Here is a 19,594-nt window from a genome sequence, read left to right as displayed (position 1 = left end):
TCATTATGGGTTCTCTTGAGGTGTGTTGGCTGTTGCTCTGAGGCATAAGGAGGCATAAGAATTAAGAGAGAGAAGAGCAGCAAGTGGTCAGGTGAGAATGTGGAGACAAGTGTTGGACGGGGGACGGAGGGGGGACGTAGGGGGGGCAGTAGAAAGCAATAGTTTAAAAAAGGGGGCCAAGAAACACCGTTACCATGGCATGCTATGGAAAAGGGTTTGGAAGCCAGGCAATATGAGATTCTGCTGAGTAGAAAAAGCACCCGGGGAGGATGAGAAGAGGAAGCCCCCTATGGACTGCAGCCAATACACCCCCCCCCCCATTTACATCTTTTGGCTGCTTGTGTGTGCTGTCTTTTCTTTTATGGCCAGTCTTACTTCTCTTCTTGTCGTTAACGTTACAGCTGGGGGGTTCTACAGATAACGTCTGCGATGGGTTTTGTGGGGGCCACCATGGGAAAATAGGTAGTTTACAACCAGATGCCACAAAACAAGGAGCTAGGGTTTGGATCGTGTCTGTTATTTACCTTTTTGCTCCACTTCTATTTTAAGCGTTGGAAGAGAGAATGAAAGGGGTGCAAGGGGAAAAAAAGAGATTAATATGAATTAACTGTCATCGCTACGGTTACATATGCAGAAACAGGTTATGAGACATGGACAAAGACAGGGACACCTGTTCAGAGAGAGCAGGGAAGTTTAGAGAAAGCCGTCACACAGCCGTCACCGTCCCGTCCTTAAAAGAAAAAGGGTCAGTTAAAACACTGAGATCGGGCTAATCACATTCGTTAGTGTGGCCCGTTTTATACTACGGCTTCGGAGCACGGTGGCAGATGGATCATTTCATATGACAGACTGCACAACTTCAGTCAGGTTCAGTGTCTGACATCCACAAAGAAAACGTTTGATACTCAGACAAGTCAAGAGACTTGATTTATTAATTTTGTAAATGGGGTTGTGGATAAATAAACCCGTTTTCTCAGACTCTGTGGATGTTACAGCAGCAAACTGTGATTTACTGCATAACGTCAGTTAAACATAATTTCACTCTACGTGACTTTGGTCTGTTTGAAATGCCAAACCAAGATTTATGATCTAAATCTACCCACCACCACGAACCGGGCCAAAATCTAGGAAAAACACAGCTGTTATTTTATAAATATATATGTATAAATAAAGTTAAAAAAAGAGTCACAGCTGATCCATCTTTGGTGCATTTTTATCCTTTAAAACAAGTAAAATGAGGAAAAATGTCATTCCTTAATGTACCAACGTCACACCTGACTACCAGTAACAAATGTTAGTATCATACTAATCTCACTCATATGCAGAAAAAAACAAACTATCCGTGGCCTTATCAAAGAAACAGCAATCAGTGTAAGTCAGTGGAGCAAAATATTCAAATATAGACTGTGAGCTCTCACTGTTCAAACATGCACTTAATATTAGGCAACACTTTGTTATTTTCCAATTCCTCATTCATATCTGTCGAAAACGACTTCATGATCATTGTCCATTCATCAGTCAGGTCAGTGTTGGCTTCATGGAAAACAAAATCACACAACACTTAAAGAGTAAACAAAGTTCAAAAAGAACCACGCACATTAGCATTGCATGAAAAGAACCATCTTATTATTAACCACCACAATAAGACTGAACATTCAAAAAGATCTCTCAGGTGAGCGTGAAGTCTTGGTCAGGCCGCTCTGCTCGCTGTTTATTTACTTCCCCGTCGGCATCGCAGGAAGATTAACGCAGTCATTCAATAACAATTGTTCTCACTGTGTGTTCATTGAGGCCCCAGAAAAGTATGATTGCAACAAATGTTGTGTATTGATTTTAAATGTTATAAAACTTCTTGGGCATAGAAAGAACATTTCTTCTCATCTGAGGTGTGTTCTTCTGACGATACAAAATCTGTACTGATGTTAATCTCACAGGTGCCGACAGTAGACGTCCTCCCAATGTGGAGGCTCTTACTTTGAAATACTAAATGTATATATTTCAGACCACTTTGCTCCATTTGGATACTTTGATCAATCATACACTCCAATCAATGGCAGCTCATATCAGAATTGACTCTGCTGACCAAGGCTTCAGGAGCAAGAGGAGATTCAGAGGGATCCGTAAATAAACGCACAGCATTCTGCAGAAGGAATTCAAATCTCTCCCAGCTAACTATGAAGTCAAACATGGACAGGAAGCAAACACGTTAGTCCAGTTCTCAGACGCTGCCTCGGCCGCATTAAATAAAGGAGCCAGGAAGAGGACAAAGAGAGAGAGGGGGGGGGGGGGGATCTGGAAAAGGAGAGGAAAACACCTGATGGTGTTTGTGGAAATTTAAAATTGGAAACAGCAAACAGTGTGGTCAGAAATCGATCAGAGGATGAAGACAGTGAGTCAGAAAGCCGAGGAAGTTTCCTGCAGATTGCACAGGGAAGAGAGTCAGTCACTTTGAATACAACAACATTAAAACCACCAAACATGACACACATCCCGACCCACACTAACCCCGGAGACTGCTCTAGACTTCCCAGGGAATTCCTGCTTCCTACAAACTACGAACTATTAACAGCCAAATAATGACTATTAATTACCATTGCTAATAATCAGGTGCTCCATCTAGATAAGGATGGATGTCAGGAGATTCAGCCGGCGTTCAATTAAAGCTTCATGTGAAACTACACTGAATCAAAATAAGGGATAAAAAAAAAAAAAAAAAAGACTGAAGGGGGCTTGAAGCTCATGCTGTTGCAGCTTAACTTCAGTTTTCATAATCTGGCCACCACTGTCACACGGAACTGAGGGTTTATTTGCATGAGCATGTGATGAAAATAATGAGCACTGAAGACTATTTATGCCCACTGGAACAACTCTACAGTTTTATAATAAAAAAAATAAAAGAAAAGCGGTAGGATAGGGATGGATTTTTTTCCCCTCACCATTTCAATATAGCTCACACAGAACAGGCCTAATGAAGAAATGTCCTGGCTTTTATGCTGCCCAATCGGAGCTATTACTGGAGCCAATTCAGCGGGTGACTCAGTGCCAGGTGAAGGCGAAATTTACTTCTTTGGCTGGTACATGAAGATAATGTCGCTAATGAGGGCAGTTCATGACAAGGACCAAATTATGAAGCCAAAAGGATGGGAATGGAGGAAATGTAGGCAACTTGTTGCAGAGACCACTTGCACAGAAAATCCAAAATTGCATGTGAGACTACGCAAAAAGGTGCAGACCAGACAATAGAATGAATAAATGAAAACACCACATCATATTCAGTTGGTGCCCCCCCCCAAAAAAAACAAAACAACCAACAACAACAACAACAACTGTGCGTCATATTACGCTGTTTGCTGTACAGGCTTTAAGGGGCAGCAGTCAGCAGTCAAAATGAGGGCGCTGTCTGCGGTCTGGTCGTTGATCAGCTTAATGGAGATTTAATACGTTTTCTTGTAAAACAACTTCTCAAGTCTTGTATCCCAGCAAATCCGGGCGAGCTGAAGCTCCTGATTCGCTGCGATGTTTTTTTTTTAATCACTAATCGTGGTGTTTGGCATATGAGCTATTCCATCAGCAAACTAGGGAAGTGTGGTCAGGCTTTGGTCTTTGAGATGGCATCTAAAAAACGGAAAAGTTTGCTCCGGTGTGGGAAAGCTCAGTAAATCTTCTGCTATGATGGCCTGTTTTTTTTCCTGCATGAGCCTCTATAAAATGATCTGGGGTGTGATAATTCTTATTTTGGGGGAAGAGGAGACAAAAGGATCGGTAGGAGGAAAGCAACAAAACACAGAACTTGCCAATAAATCACAATCTATGACAGTTTACAACAGCACTTGAGTGGGAATGTCTGGACTGGGCTTGTGTGGACTGGACTAGACCAGGAGAACACTAAGCACTTACCGGGGCAGCTGCGATAGGATACATTCTGTGTTCCTGGTCCTATTCTGGTGGGGCATGGACCTTGAGAAGCAAAAAGACGGGGCTACAGACACGTATGTTTGAAACGGCTTAGAGTGAAGTGAGGATCTGTTGGGAATATCTTTTTTTTTTTTTTTTTTGGTGAGGCAGACTCGGCCGGAGCTGGGAGTCTTTGTGCATAAGTTTATTTTTCAGCACGCTCTCTTTGATGGAGGCAGAAGACAATCACAACAGTGTGCGGACATGAGTGCACCTTGAGGCTAATCCTACTATTAAGGTTTGAGGTAACACAGCAAGACATAGGATCAATACTTCACTTAACCATAAGGCAGGTAAAAAGAAAAACAAAGGAAGAAGCAAAAGCCAAAAAAAAAAAAACAAAAACAAAAACAAAAAAACAAACAAACCAAACAACAAAAACAACCCACCAACAACAAGCAGTGAGGTGTTTAAGGGAGAAGCTGAAGAATTTGAATTTGCTCAATAAGGTGGCTGAAATACTCATTGCTTATTCCATTTTTAATTACAGGTCCTCAAAGCCTTGGATAGGTTAACCTTTAAGGTGTAATGAGTTTCACCATCTAATGATGTTCACTAACTCATTCGGATTCAGCGCTGAGGCTGCGAGCTGGGACGGGTGCGATGGCCGGTAATGAGCAACACAGAAGTGATGTGTTAAATATGAAAACGTGCTGTTGAACAAAAGCACATTGTTCATATTTCCCTCTGAATTCAAAGCGGAGAAAAATCTTACGGCAGCATCAATGTCAGCGTGCAAAAAACTTATTTGAGACTACGAGAGCTGCAGAATACTATCATCCCATCGCTCCCACTCCAATTATTTCAATTCTACCTGATTAGTGATTCTGGCAATTCATCTAAATCTTTGCCATTAATCAGTTTGTAAAGGTTACACCGGGGAATTTCCTCCACAAATTGCAAATGAACATGGCAGCTTAAAGGACAAAGGGGAATTTTAATGCAAAGGCCAATCTAAAGATTGTTTGGGAGCTCAATGGCAATGAATATTTTAGCATCCACGGAGGAGACAAAATGTTAACACTATCTCTTTCGATGAAATATTACCTTGTTGACTTACGCGTGGAGCCGTTCTGTTCTGTTACATAATGAAACATCTGTTAACATGTTTCAGCACCTGTTGGATGGGTGTGTACTAAGCCATCAAGGTGATCTGCTTTTATCGCTTGATAGACTTCTCCGTGCAAGACTTGAGTAATGAAACACCCGCTTGTCATCAACGGAGAGTCAGCACAACTGAGTCTACCCTCCCTGCACTCTGCTCGCACACAGCCGGGCTCGTGGATCCTCTGGAAAAACGGTCAGCACGTCAATAATAAAGGCGGCACAGAAAAGGACCACAGGCTGAAAACTTCACAGGTGTGTGTTACAGATGGAGGAAAATGGTGCTGGAAGGTGTTGCAGATGAGATCAGCAGACTGTCTGAACAAGGCAGAGGGAGGGAATAAGACCGGATGTGACATGTCAGGAAGAGAGAGAGTGAGGGGGCGGAGACAAAGAGAGAGGGACTGGGGATGTGAAAGTGGGGAGGGAAAGCTCAATTCATGACAGAAGGGTCATACTTACTGTAGGGCACACACTCATACTGGACCTCCAGGTATTTGTAGGTTCCTGGGCAGGGGTCGGGGAAGACGTCAGAGCCCGTGATCACGATGCACTGAGTCCGATTGTTGCACCTGTCGGGAGCGACGACAGAAACACGTTAACCTCTTGTCGTCGGACACACCGTCGCCGTTGGTTTTCGGGGATAAAGCAAATCACAGAAAGCATCAAACGTGTCAAAAACGTTGAACAGAGAGCGCAGACTCCTTTTTCGGTATCTCAAATCCACCAACGAGGAAGTTCATAGCACAATTAATGGTGCTGTTATCACACAGAAAGGCAATTTGGCTGTCGAACAATCAAGCAACTATTGATTTCAACTGTGCACTGGGTCTTCTGGGCTGTGCGTGCAGTGCAAAAGAGGCCCTTTGTGCGCTGTACAGTTCTAAATGTGTTTTGAAGGATTCAGATAATCTGTGTGAATGATGGAAAAATCCAAACAGCCCCCTTCGCTGTAATGCAATAACAATAACCGGCCGATTTGGGCTTCTGAATGAATCTTTCACTTACAGAAAGTTTTTCTTCGATTTGACTGAGCTTCAATTTGGTCCCCAATTTTTGGGATCAAATCGATTCAGCCCCCCCCCCTGCCTATCTGTGTGTGTTAGTATGTGTTAGTGTGTGTTTTTAACATAACTTCTTTCTTGCGGTTAGAGCTGAATTAATTGTAGATTACATGTGCAGGAATCAATGCAAAAAAATGAGATAAGGGTTTATCCACCCCGTTGGACAATTGCACGAGGACCTCATGTGATTTTACCCCCCCACCGCCACACACACCTCACCTGACCCCATTGGTGGCTGTTGGGGGCATTTGCATGGGATAAACAAAGCCTGTGTGTTTTATTCAAAAGTCCCGACTTATTGATCTCAGCTCCTTCTCTGAATGGGTCTACATGCTGAGTAGCTGGATGAGCCTCTCGAATTTGCACCCAAAATGCCACCAAAGGTCTCATTAATGATTACCACCTCCGACACCATGATTTTAGACCCAGAAGGGCAGAAAAATACCGAAACGCTCATCAGAGCTGAGGTTAATTATTTAGTCTGTATGTATTTATTTTGCCTTTTCACCAGGCCCCTGGCTGCTGTGTCAAAAGTTAATTCTGGTCTCTGCCTAACATCTGGAGAGCAGACATCCTAAGTGGGGGGGGGTCGCAGGTAACCAACCGTTGGTCCTGCTGCAGTCGTGATGGCATCAGAACCCACAGCAAGCCGTATTTGCTACCGAGGGAACTTAAAATTCTATTGGCAATGTGCGGAGCCGGATCAATAACGGTTCTGCTGATTTAGCGGGGACCTCAGATGATATTTGTTTCTTCTTATCGCAGACCTGTGTGCCCATTTGCAGCAGATCATTGGAAAATGTATTACTGGTTGCATTGTGTTGTGCTTTGGGTTTTTGCCTTTGCTTTGGGCTGCTGAGGTAATCACTGCTTTGAGCCCAAATGTTATTAATATAATATTAGGTGGCGCGGTGGAACAGTGGGGAGTTGGTTTCTCTTGAGGTGCATAACACTGAACAGACACAACGGACTGGAACTCGGTGCTGTGAAGATTTCAGACTGAAAACAGCCGCAATTTAGCTGCATAGCAGCTCAGCGTGCACAAAAAATACACCCGGCAACTTAATCAAACGGCTCCTGTGCTCAAATTAAAAACTCACTGATGGCAGCAAACGGAATTAGCCATTTGGTTTAACATTAACATTCAGTACAGTGAGAGACCTCTGAGAGAGCGCCAAGCAGTAAATCTGCCCAATGAGACGAAGGTCGAGGAGTTCAGGTAAAGAAGAGCGCGGCAAGTGATTTAGGCATGTTAGGGTGTTAAAGGCTCTCGGCGCAGATGAGTTTTCGAAGACGCCCCCGCTCTGAGGGTAGTTAGCAGCTCGGGGAGGCACAAACATTACGCAGTCTGGACTGAGGAGGTCTAAAGAAAACCAGACGCACCTCCACATTCTGGACCATCTGTAAGGTTCCACTGTGCATGAAACCCGTACAGATGGTCCAGAACGAAACAACAATGCTTCCATTATACCTTCCTCTGTCTGCTGCTCTGTTTTTATCAGCTTTCCCCTCCTAAACACATTCCACTGAGCAGTTTTTGTTTGGACAATATATAGATGTAGCGACATGATGTTTAAAAAAAGCTAATATATTTAAGTTTATTTAAATTCCTTTGTAATGCAACACTCAAACTGTGTATTAAATCACATGATAACTTAATAAAGCACATTTATGTCTCTGCATGTGCATCTGCGTTTAGTGAACGTCTCAAGGGGCGTTTCTCTTTATTAATGACTTTCACGTGCGGCAACAGATGAAAATATTAGCATATTGTGTTTGTTTTTATGGAAATGAATTACTATTTTGGAATTAAACCACACGTCTCAAGCGGCACCCACAATGCTCTGCTGTTCTTTTTTGTTTGTGCAATATTTCATGACGCCGCAGTACCTCCCATATATTATATGGTCACTTTGATGATTCTGTCCCGTTTGCTCATGCATAAGCATATGATGCAGGAGTAATATAAATTATAGTGCTTTATCTAACAGATTCCAATGAGACTGGGAAATGAATGTATGGTTTATATCCAGGCGCATGAAACAGAATGATATCAAAAATAAAATTCATGACACTAATGAGACACAGACCTGCCACTGTTTCTCAGGCAAATCTATTAAACAACAGGACATAAGCACAGGGGAAAAAATATCTCATATTTCTTTGGGAACAATGTTGACATAAGTGTTGATAGTTCTTCCTGATATATTGCTCTAATTTTAGAGCTGTGGAGCCGGAGCGCCCTGATCTATGAGATTGTGCGACTCTGATTCCGTCTCATCTGCGAAACCTCGGGCGTCTCCGGAGACCAATTGAAAAGGCCCTAATGACTTCTTCTATGCGTAGACCCAACTCTCGGATTGCGGGAGAGCATGTAATTGAAATTCTTCCCATAAAAAGTTCAGATTTTTGGGCCTGTCAGGGCACAGGTCTCAAAGTGCACACTAATTAAATACATGTAAAATATGATATCTCTGACTATCTTTTGATAGTCTGAGGCTATATAGTAATATAGCCATAATCATGTACATAATGAATATTAAGTCAAAGGAAGCTTTTCTCCACTTTTCTCCAGAGTGAAACATTATATTTCTATAAATACCTAGACTGCTCAACAGGATTTTACTGCAGCAAAAGTGGAAATATTATTAATTTATTTTATCTCGCAATGCAAGAGAAAGAATAATGAGCTTGTAGGAAAAGTCAAAACTGGGCTGGGATGTAATCTTATTGTCTGCTGGTGTTTCAGTCTAAGCTCGTGTCAAAGAAAATATACAATTAAATCTGTGTAGAAGATGCACAGTTCATGTCTTTAAGAATTTGGCTCCACTGTACACAAGTTATTAAATAAAATAGTCCAATCCTGAATAAGATGCACGATGATGAGCAGCACTGGAGGTGTAGATAATACTATATCATTTCGCTAATTTCACTTCTGATTTTTGTTTTATTACCTATCTGATGTTTACAACCATATTTATTGACAATCAGAATGCCAGCTATAATCTGTAATTTTACTTTTTTTTTTCTTTTTTTTTTGATAAAACAAAGGAAAACAGGCGGAGAAGCCCCTTTCTGCATTGATTGCCTTCATTTCCCCCACCGGCCTTTTAATCACACTGAAGTATTCCAAATGTAATCCCATCACATCTCTGACCTTTTTGGGAGCGGCAGACATTAGTACAATTAGAGTGTCATAGAAAATGCTGCTTGGATTTGATGTAAATCTCCTTTAAAAAGCACTCAGCTTCCCTTCGTCAGCAGTTGACACTCTGTGCTGACAAAGGGACACGATGCCAACACGGTGTAAATGATAGCCTTCCTGATACCGTGCATCCACGTACAATTTAACCTTATCCACCGCCATCATGAAGCATGCCGGCGGAATAATTGGGCATGAGGATAATGTACTAAATGAATAATAAATTGCTAATAAAATTCTCTAAAATCATCATCATTTCTCCGAAGAGATAAAATGTCATTTTAGCCGGTAGATCCCTTTAAACATGTATAACACACACAGAGACCTTTATTTGTATGTGCAACCCTCCTTTTAATATAATTCACAAATATAAATATCCAAAGTGAAGTAACTTGTTATCAATGCAGAGTTTACCTCAGGAGAACATAATTAACTGTGAAATAACATCTTGGTTCTTTAAAAACATTTTTAAAACTTGTATAGACAAATATTGGACTGTCTTTCAAATCAATATTAGTTTTACTTAAAAAAAAAAAAAAAAAAAAAATCCAGTTATCAATTGGTCAAGAAGAGAGCCAGTCTCCTGAGTGAAGGATCGCTCGAGCAAACTGCCAGTTCACGTGTAACGTACTGAATTGCTTCACTTTGATTGTATACATCAATATTCAACGGGAAAGTTGCTGATGCGATGTGACCAGTTAAACTAAGGATAAGAAGCCAAATCCCGGATCGCTTTGCCCCCACAGTCTCATTTTCTATCCTCTGCACCACAGAGTCAAGGAAGCCGAAGCAGCCGCTTTGAATTCATGATATAAAAAATAACAGCAGCAGCAGAAAAAAACAACAAACAGCTAAACCAAAATAACAATCGCTGTGTAACTGGAGGAGAAAGGCGACATGAGTGAGGAGAGCACATTACAGAAAAAGGCTCAATCTACTTCGTGGTGCTCCCAGTTTGAATTTCAATCAAATTAGCATCTCTTAAACTCAAAGTGACCCGTCTAGCTCCATTTCATCTGAAATGCTGATGAGGTTCATGGCACAATTATCAAGGCAGACATCTCTCTCAAGAGGCAGGCCTGTTGATAGCAGACAGGCCATTGAAAAATTAAATCATTTCCAGGGCCACAGAATGGCAGTAAAGGAAACAATCTGTTGCAAACAGGACACGCACATACACACACACACAAAAACACACCAGCGCACACTCCATATACATGTTAAAGGTATAATCGCTCTCAATATCAGTATATTTAGAGCATTTTCTAAGGGGGTGGCCCAATAATGTTTCAGGAAATAGGTCATTACAAATTAACCATTAGCATCCTGCTTTCAGCGTGAGTCTGACCCAATATCCGGGTGGGACATCCCAGAAACGTATAATTACTGTCACATGCTTGTGTTTATCTTATATTTACTGGAGCAGCAAGCGGTGCTAAACTGGGGGGGTCCCAGTCTCTTAGAGAGCTGCGGAGGAGCACTGTCCGTCTCACATCCGTCCATCAGCTATTGATTTTTTTTTTTTTTAAGCAGCACACACGTACCGTCCTGCCACTGAGGTCAATGGAAATGCTATTGTGACATTCGGCAGGTTGAAATGCGACCTTTATGAAAGAGGGGAAGGTAACGGGCACAGAGAAGAAGATACTCAGGACTGGCTTTAAAAACATCCACGATAATGTCCTGGAGCTTCAGCGTCAGACTCAATTAAAGGTGAATACCGTGACAGGTCAATGTACGAGATTCTTACGCACATTATCGAGAAGATTAATACTGCCGAACGGAGGCTAAGTCATTTTCTATTTCATGGCGCTCAGACTGACTGGCTGTCAATAACGTCTACATTTGACTGATGCAGCCAATTAAATAGCTGTAAGACCAAAGTCGTTTCTCCGGTTGATGCTAAAAACACGCAAACACAAAAAAACATGTGATGCGGATCACTACAAACCACTATTGGTTTTCTATTTGCAACGTTGTCTAAAGCAAACAGAGATGTTTAAGGAAAAGCTTCCAGAGCAGAAATGATGAATTTACTGCTGAGCCTGTTATTCAAGAAACAGAACTTTTCAGTCTCTGTAACAATTTCCACATATTTTGAAAACACGAAAAGTCATTTACTTTATTTGATTTCATAAGTTTTAATGCATTGATATTGACTATCCAGCATTTTAATGGTTTGTGTGTGAAGCTGAATCTGGATCTCTATGAAATCTTAATCTGCTGTGCTTTAAATAAATACTAAGACTGTGTTTACAAAGGGGGAGAAAAAGGCAGCGTGCTGTCAGGCAGCAACAATGGAGCTCCTGTAAGAGCCCTGCAAGCAGTCCTGTCACTGATATAAATAGTGTAAAGCGGCATCATTCAGCCTCCACAACTTCCTCCCTTTTATTGACAACAACTCATGGCGTGGATTACATTCTAATATCTCTGGGTCATTTCAAAGTTGCAATTCAGCCGTCACCTCGCCAATTAACTTTAAAAAATTTGTAAAAAATAACAATTAAAAATTAAATCCATCACAAGCTGCCGAGACATAAAATTTGACCTTTTTTTTTTTTATGGCCACAGATGACTGGTGATGATCATTTTCTTGACGATTAATTAATGATTAATGATGAAAATCAGCTCAGTCCACTTCAGTGCTGTCTGTTAATCCCCCCACGGATGAATTTTATGTCCTCTGTTAGAGAGCCGTCTGCATTGATCACTCCTGTTAATGATACACTCTTTGGATCACCCATGAGCCACAAGCATGGTGGGACCCGTCCATGATATGTTACAGCAATCAATGACTTTGCCATTGAATACTTACAATGGAGCTTGTTAGTCATAGAAAAATCAATGGATGGAAGCCACTTATTCATATTGCATATCTCAATATGTTCGTTTTTGTGAGGCTTATTAGTCAAGATGTGTCACTGTCATATTTACTCCTCCTCAAACTGCTCCGATAAGGACTGCTGGTCACGTCTAAATCAATAACAGCTAAGCGCTACATGATTTGTGCATGTGCAACTGGATTTATTACAAAATAACATTAACTTTTTCCAAACACATTTAAATGTGGTAGATATTTCCATGGTGCTTAGAACGAGTTGTGGCTGCAATCATTATCATTATCGTCATTTCAGGAAATGTAATTATTAAAAAGTGCAATTCCTACAAAGAAGAGCATGAAAAATCATCCGGCTGAATATTACTACCAATGAATTAATTATTTCAAACTGTGCTGCCATGCAGTTTCACATCTGCTGGGGAGGTGTCCACGTGAAAAATTCCTGAGCAGATTATCACCCACTTGAGTCGACTAATTGCTTGCAGCTGAATGTTCTAATTGAGCCACAACAGTCCTAAGGCTATTTTCATAAAATCATTGTGCTCATGAATATAATATGCCAGCCAGATATAAAAACAACTTGGAGTGCCAACAGGATCTATCAAACTCAGTGAAGCTTCAATCCAATTCTCCACACTTCAGGACCAAATCAATTTTGGATGTTTAAAAAGTGAACACAGTCTTCCACACAAGTGCTAATGACATTTTTCCCACATGCTTAAATTAGTGGGCCGGGGTAATTATAGCAACAAATATTTTTGGCACTTCAGTCCGTTATTGATGAAGACTGTACAGTAGGAAATAGTATTTTTTTTTCCATACAGCGTGTGTGTGTGTGTGTGTGTGTGTGTGTGTGGGGGTGTGTCCCACATATGGAAACTTTCAGCTGGTTCTCCTCAGCAGGAGCCGCAGACCAAAGTTTTGACTTGTTGAGAAGTGATGGACTTGGATCCTGCAGCGATGAAACAAACACTGTAATCCTAATAGTCCAAGAAAATAAAAAAAATCTAAAAAAATCACCATGTTTCTTGTTTGACAGTAATCATTTTTGGCAGCTGAGCTATTGTTTCATTACATTTGCTTCCTATTTTAGCCCATTCCTGTAAATAAATTGACGAGGGAGTGAGGGAAGAAAATGACTAATTAGTCCCATATGCAATCTTGGGTAGACGTCAAGCTGTCCTTGAATCTATTTTCATGACGGCAGACTGTTTTAAGTTTCTGCTCTGATTATGATATATGATATATTGAAATCAAACTGAACATCTTCAAGTCTGTGGTTCGTTTTCACGTCAGTAACATCACTCTGCTCTCACACATGCTGCTACGTCTCACAGGAACTTCGGCACATTCAAAAAGTTCTCATCTGAATGTATTTGCACTTCATGTAAATATCTGTCCATCATTTTTTTTTCAGGACTTGATTTTCTTTTTGTGGTATCTGGTGTAAATTTTTGTGAGATTCTTTTGGTGTGATTTTACTGAACCACAGCACCAGAGAGAGAGACTCTCACAGGACTTTTCCTTAGAGCGCTCGTATCTCGTGTCTTTGCTCTGAGCACAATAGTTCTACAGTGACATTGAAATGCTAAAAACACGTTTAAAATAACATCTGAGCTGCGGCCTCTGCTGCTGTCGGGATACGCTCATGAGTCCTCTACGGGAGCTGGCAGGGAGCGGTTTGGACGGGACTGTTTGGGATTTGTTGTCGGGCGGCTCCTGCTGGGCCGGTATTTGTGCTTCAGTGGGCTGTTTTTGTATGTGCGAGGCCGAGGGCAGCGTAACACACAGGGTCACGAGCAGCGAGCAGAGGAGCTGCAGCCTTCTGAGACACACAATGTGAGTCAGCTATCTGACTTCATCAAATAGGGCTTGACAATAAACCCCCTGAATACAAGGGCTCTACTGCTTTATTTCATTTTTTTTTTTTTTTATTTCCCAAGGCGACTTTCCAGAGTTGCTGACAGTCTCATACCGTCCAATATCTCTCTCTGTGACACTCATATGTCATTCCATCCTGTGCGCTTCGGCTCAGATGGCATACCTATGTGACAACTGGTCTGTATAAGGTCTCATGTATACGGTGCTGCCAGATGAACCCTGCCGAGGCAAGAGCACGGACATCCGCCGAGTTTGTGTTCCACACTAAATCATCCTTCTTTGCACGTGAGCGATAGCTACACGGACAGTGGTTTTAAAAATGTGGGGCACCTCTGTGGTCAGCGATCAATCAGCAGGCCTTCAGGAGGCGGTGCTGGAGCGTCTCCCTGCTACTGCAAGTGCCTGTCCTTCATCTCAGCGGCAGGATTCAACGAAGGGCAAACACAGAATGGAACGAGGCTGATGTTAAAGAAATGGCTGAAGACGTATTCAGACCATTTAACTGAATAATGAACACAATCAGCTTTACCGCTTCATAAATTTCTTACGTATTAGCAGCAAATTCTACCCTAAATATCTCAAATGAATGTGTGAACTGTGCAGAATCATCCCTGTTAGTGTTACAATTACATTATTGTATTGTTGAAGACTATTTTTAATTCTTGAACATGAACATCATTTTAGTTGGTGAAGCAGGAGTTTGAGTTATTTTCTGTTCTGTTGTTTAACTTTATCTATGGCAGTATTTATTAAAGCAAATACACGTTTGGCATGTAAAATGTAAATATGACAGAAGCAGTAATTATAGCTCTTGAATAGATGTAGTGTTTAACAAATGTACATTGCAAACAGCATTTGTCACAAAATTGCGCTGGAGTTAGAGCAGATAAGTAGAGAACAGGAAACGTGAATGACTAGACAGAAAGTTAACGACACAGCACACAAACACACACACACACACACACACACACACACACACACACACACACACATTTAATTTACTGATCTATTGGTTTTAAAGTAGATGGTCAATGATTGTTTCCAACATCATCACAATAAACACATTTATTGGAAGCAGATTGAGCGGTGAATCATCATAGTGGATTTCTAACATCTAAACTTATTAGACCAAAATTAATGAAACCTCTCCCACACATTTATTTAGTTTTGTTTTGTTCTCTCTGTTGCTTTATTACACACACACACACACACACACACACACACACACACACACACACACACACACACACACACACACACACACACACACACTCTTAATGGATTTCACTAAGAACAAGGGCCTCTGCTCCACTAATAAGGCCAAACAAAGCTAACAGTAATAGACTAACGTTAGCAGCCTTAATCTAGATTGCACATTTGCAGAGCAATGTATTTAACAGGGTAAATTACAACAGGCAGAGAATCGGCTCCTGGAAGCACAATTGGATCTGCAGTTATATAATGTCAGATGAGGAGGCTCAGGGAAAACATACCTTTGTTTTTGTGAGGATGTTGTTGGTGATATTCTGAAATGTGACTTTGGCATCCATCGTGAGTTTATTCGTGCGATCTTTGTCTCTCTGACTTTTTCTTTTTTAAACCTTCTGTTTTCTGTTTATCAGGCCTGCCACACCTCCCAAGTTATGATGGAGTTTCTAATTCTCTTTCGTTCAGGTTCGGCTGTCTCAGTATTGGTGCTAACGTTAATGTCTTGTGGGTTATTGATGCTGACAGCCTATCTTTGCCTTTTTCTTTTTTTTGTACCGCTCCACACTTACGTTTGGTTTTACTATTTTCAATACGGGAGAATCAATCTCCCAGGAGCCATGTTATTCTCCTCACAGAAGGAGTTCAGTCCAAAAGCAAAGCATGCTGGGGATTTTTTTTTTTCTGTAATCTGAGAAAATGAACCTGTGTTGAAACTGAGGCCCGTCAGTTGTTTAACTCTGGAGTGACTTTTGGTGCAGTTTTTACCTTTGTGACATGATCTTGTAGGCATCTGGAAGATAGCAGTTGATGTTCTCCATCTGGAAGGGGTCAGCATCGCAGATCTTGTCGTCTGTTCGGCCATAGTTGGCACTTTCGATCATTATGACATCACTTCCCGGACAACGCAGATCGATAGGGTAGCCCTCGCAAGACAGCTCTCTCCGTACTAAGCCGAATGGCAGGGCGGCTCGGCTGAACCCTGAAGGAGAGGAGGAGGGAGAGAGAAAATGCTCTATCATTGCAAATCGAAGAGAGATGTAATGTCTCAGAATATCAGAGTGCGATGTGCTGGATACACAGATTTTTATTTATTTATTTTTTTTTTAAACCATGATCATTCTTTCATTTCTAATTAAAATGTGACAGCTGGTAAGAATCTGAGTCAGATACATCAGGATACGGACTTCAGATCTCAAATGTGCTGGTGAGCTAATGTTGTTAGTGTGCCATCCACATTTCTGAACAGATCTCGAAAAAAAAAAAAAAAAAAAAAAAAAAAATCAATAACTGTCATTAAAGTGTAGTCTGTCGGGTAAAATGTCTGTGGCATCGTAACCCCTCATGACCGACTGCGTTCAGGAGGATCACGGTGCAACACTAATAACCAAATGTGACAGCAGTGAAAAAAAAAAAAAAAAAACAGAAGTCCCCCATGAATTGATTTTGTCATGCTTTTTCATTTTTAAACATTAGACCCCCTGCATTTTTTTTCTTATCCATTCTGCTGTCCTGTCTTTCATTTCAATATGGGAGCACACTGCCATCCCAGAGTCTATCACACCAGAGACGTGTTTTTTTTTTTTTTTTTTTTTTTTCAATGCTCACTTTTCTTTCCAAAAAGAAAAGAGTACAACAAGCATCTGTACAATATGAGTGCAATTTAATCCACTTTGCAGTGCTGACAATCGAACTGAGGCTATTGGGAGGCTGAAAAAAGAGAAAAGCTGGTGTGTGTCTGTCAGTGACAGTGAGGGGGGAGGAAAAATAGCAAGAAATCAATATTGTGGCTTTGTGCTGTGCAAACACAAACCACTCCAAAAACCGTACTTAAAATACAGCTGATTTACGTATATAAAATATACTAATCCAGATGTGAGATATTTTTGGTTGCAGCTGTTGTGCAGCTTTGGAGGAGGAGCTTAAAAACAGTGCCAGCTTTGACCAAACTCCTGGCAGCACTGAATAATAACTCCAGTCTCCCTGCAGCCCTCGGTGACCCCGTCACCTCATTGAGCCATTAAATAAGTGTTGTTTTTGTTATTGTGTTGTTAGTGTTTCCAAGGTTCTATTTTCCTAATGAGCTACACTTTACAGCCAGAAGAGAGAGAGAGAGAGAGAACGTGTGGCGGTGGGGGGGGGCATTATAACTTCTCACTTTGGCGACTCGAGCACGTCGGACCGATCCATGTGTGCAGTTGTTGAACTTCCTGTTACTTAAAGTCGCCGACTCCAGCTCTGCTAATTCGGTCCTGGAGCAGCTGAGTTAATTTTTACACTATTTGATGCTTCATCAGGGAACCAGCGATATAATTATCTTCGTCTGATTGAAGGCTGTGCTACAGTTGCAGGAGATTAGCATTATGGCTGTTGAAATGGTGCTGTGGTGCTTCACAGAGGAAGGCGAACATCAGTTTGTGTTACCTGATCGTCTGTTTCTGCTCCAATCAGGTGAAACCTCTATAAGGCGCTCAGTAAACAGCTGGAGGTAAAAGGAGTACGAGCTGCCCGGCCTACCTGCTCTCTACAAGATTTATTTGTTTAGGACCATATGTTCATAGGGGAAGCATCCTTTCTCCTCTACTGACTTTCTCATGTGACCAATAGTCATGAAAAAGAAAAGCCTTTCAAATATGATATGTTTCAGCCATATTTCATTTTTTGCAGCTCTTTTGTCTCTGGAGTGGAAGAGAAACGTTTAAGGTGATAAACAATTTATCGGAGATGTTGGCTTGAGAGAAAAAGTCCAAGTGGAAAAAAAACAAAACAAAAATAAATAAAAAATTAAAGCACGGCATGTTAGGAACAGGACTTGACAGCCAATCTTAAATTCCTGTTAGTGCGCTCCAGCATAGGTCCATCAAAAAGGGGGATAGCCGTGTGTAGTAACTCTAAGACCCTATGTAAAACATCACTCAATGCCACATTATAATTTCTATCCACAAACCGTGACTTGGAAAATGGCAGCTGTACAATGGAGACACTTCTGCTCTCACCAGTTGTCTCATCAGATGGAAAAGAGCCTTTTACATCAACCACATGTGGTGCAAATTAGACATTGAGAGCTTTTTAAAAATATATGAATTGAAGAATTGAGGCGGTGGAGTTTCTAAAAGTACATAAGGAAAACAAGATGACCAATCAGTGGCTGCTCTGTCGTCTAACTTTAACACATTGGATTCCTGAAAATGGACTAAGACCAGTTTTTTCTGACGACAGCACTCATGCAGACTTGGTCAGCAGTTACATGTGGCTGGGTGGGATACATCAGCTCACACTGCCCTACTTTGTGGCTGGAAGCGATCTGGTTCTTTGGCCAAGAGCAGGAGTCCTGAGTTTGATCTTCGAATCCGCAGCCAAACCCGCCGATGCTCTGCGTCCCAGGAACGCTGTTAAAACACTTAAATCGTCCTGCAGAGCCTTTACAATCTCAGCTTCTGGTTTTGTGATTTAGAACTGATGCAGACTCTCTGCTTAAGTAGGAAAACAGAGGCCCGAGCAATGAGGAGATAAATGTGTGTTGGAGAATCCCGCTCAACTCCAACCGAAACACACCAGCAACTTTTCAACTGCGCTGGCGACAGGCCCTGCAATAATGGTCCATTTTTGTGTTCAAATGTCTGGAAATCAAACAAAATTGCTCCCCTCTAAACACATTTTATTTGCCAGCTAAGGTTGTGCATCGTGAACCAAAAGCATGGTTGTAAACAACCTTCGAAAGGCCCTCTATTGATTAGGCCCGAGGCTGAACTACTTTCTCGCCCTGGCGTGGGATGGTATTTTTGGTACACTGGCAGATGAGTGACACAGATAAATCAATATGGGGACACCCAGTAGTCTGGCCAACAAACTCAATGAGATGTGCAGTCCTCATTTGAAATGATTATTATTCTGGAGATTGAGTGAATGTGATTGTGATTCACCCCCGAAACAACAAACTTCTCATTATGATCTCCAACTGCAAAACTGTTGTACAGAAAATCCCCTCGGATACGACAAAAAAAAAAAACCCAACACATCTACATGGACTTGTCAAGCTCTTTAAAGTACTTTTATATTGTCTAATGGAGGCTTTACTTCAAACAAAAGCTCTTTCTCCACTTCCATTCAGATAATAGGAAGACACCAAAACACCATCGATCACACTCTGTCACAACAATGCACCGCAATTACAAGACTATAATATCATCACAACGAATACAACATAAACAAAATGCAATGCTTACTGTCTCACACAACTAAATTATTTCATTATTCAAATGAGCCAGAAAGGTAATCATTATTTTGCTCATGGGGTCATTAGCATAATCATTCATGGGATGCATGAAATGAGAATTATTTACT

General features: G+C 41.3%; 1 protein-coding gene across 12 annotated transcripts in view; it reads right to left on the bottom strand.

Moving 5' to 3' along the window:
* Window positions 1-19,594, bottom strand: part of adgrl2a (adhesion G protein-coupled receptor L2a) — an 89,233-nt gene that overhangs the window by 35,374 nt on the left and 34,265 nt on the right. For 11 of the 12 annotated variants that reach the window (XM_029500580.1, XM_029500581.1, XM_029500582.1 and 8 more), the window contains exons 3-4: window positions 16,019-16,232; window positions 5,521-5,630 (exon numbers count right to left, since the gene is read on the bottom strand). In XM_029500580.1, coding sequence (XP_029356440.1) covers window positions 5,521-5,630; window positions 16,019-16,232 — 324 coding nt within the window. Of the gene's footprint in view, window positions 1-524; window positions 540-5,520; window positions 5,631-16,018; window positions 16,233-19,594 lie in introns of all 12 variants that reach the window. The other variant, XM_029500588.1, reaches the window with a different exon arrangement.

The sequence above is a fragment of the Echeneis naucrates genome, chromosome 4, assembly GCF_900963305.1.
Source record: "Echeneis naucrates chromosome 4, fEcheNa1.1, whole genome shotgun sequence".
Taxonomy (NCBI): domain Eukaryota; kingdom Metazoa; phylum Chordata; class Actinopteri; order Carangiformes; family Echeneidae; genus Echeneis; species Echeneis naucrates.
The sequence above is the reverse complement of the archived record's forward strand: the minus strand, read 5'-3'. Positions and strand labels throughout refer to the sequence as shown.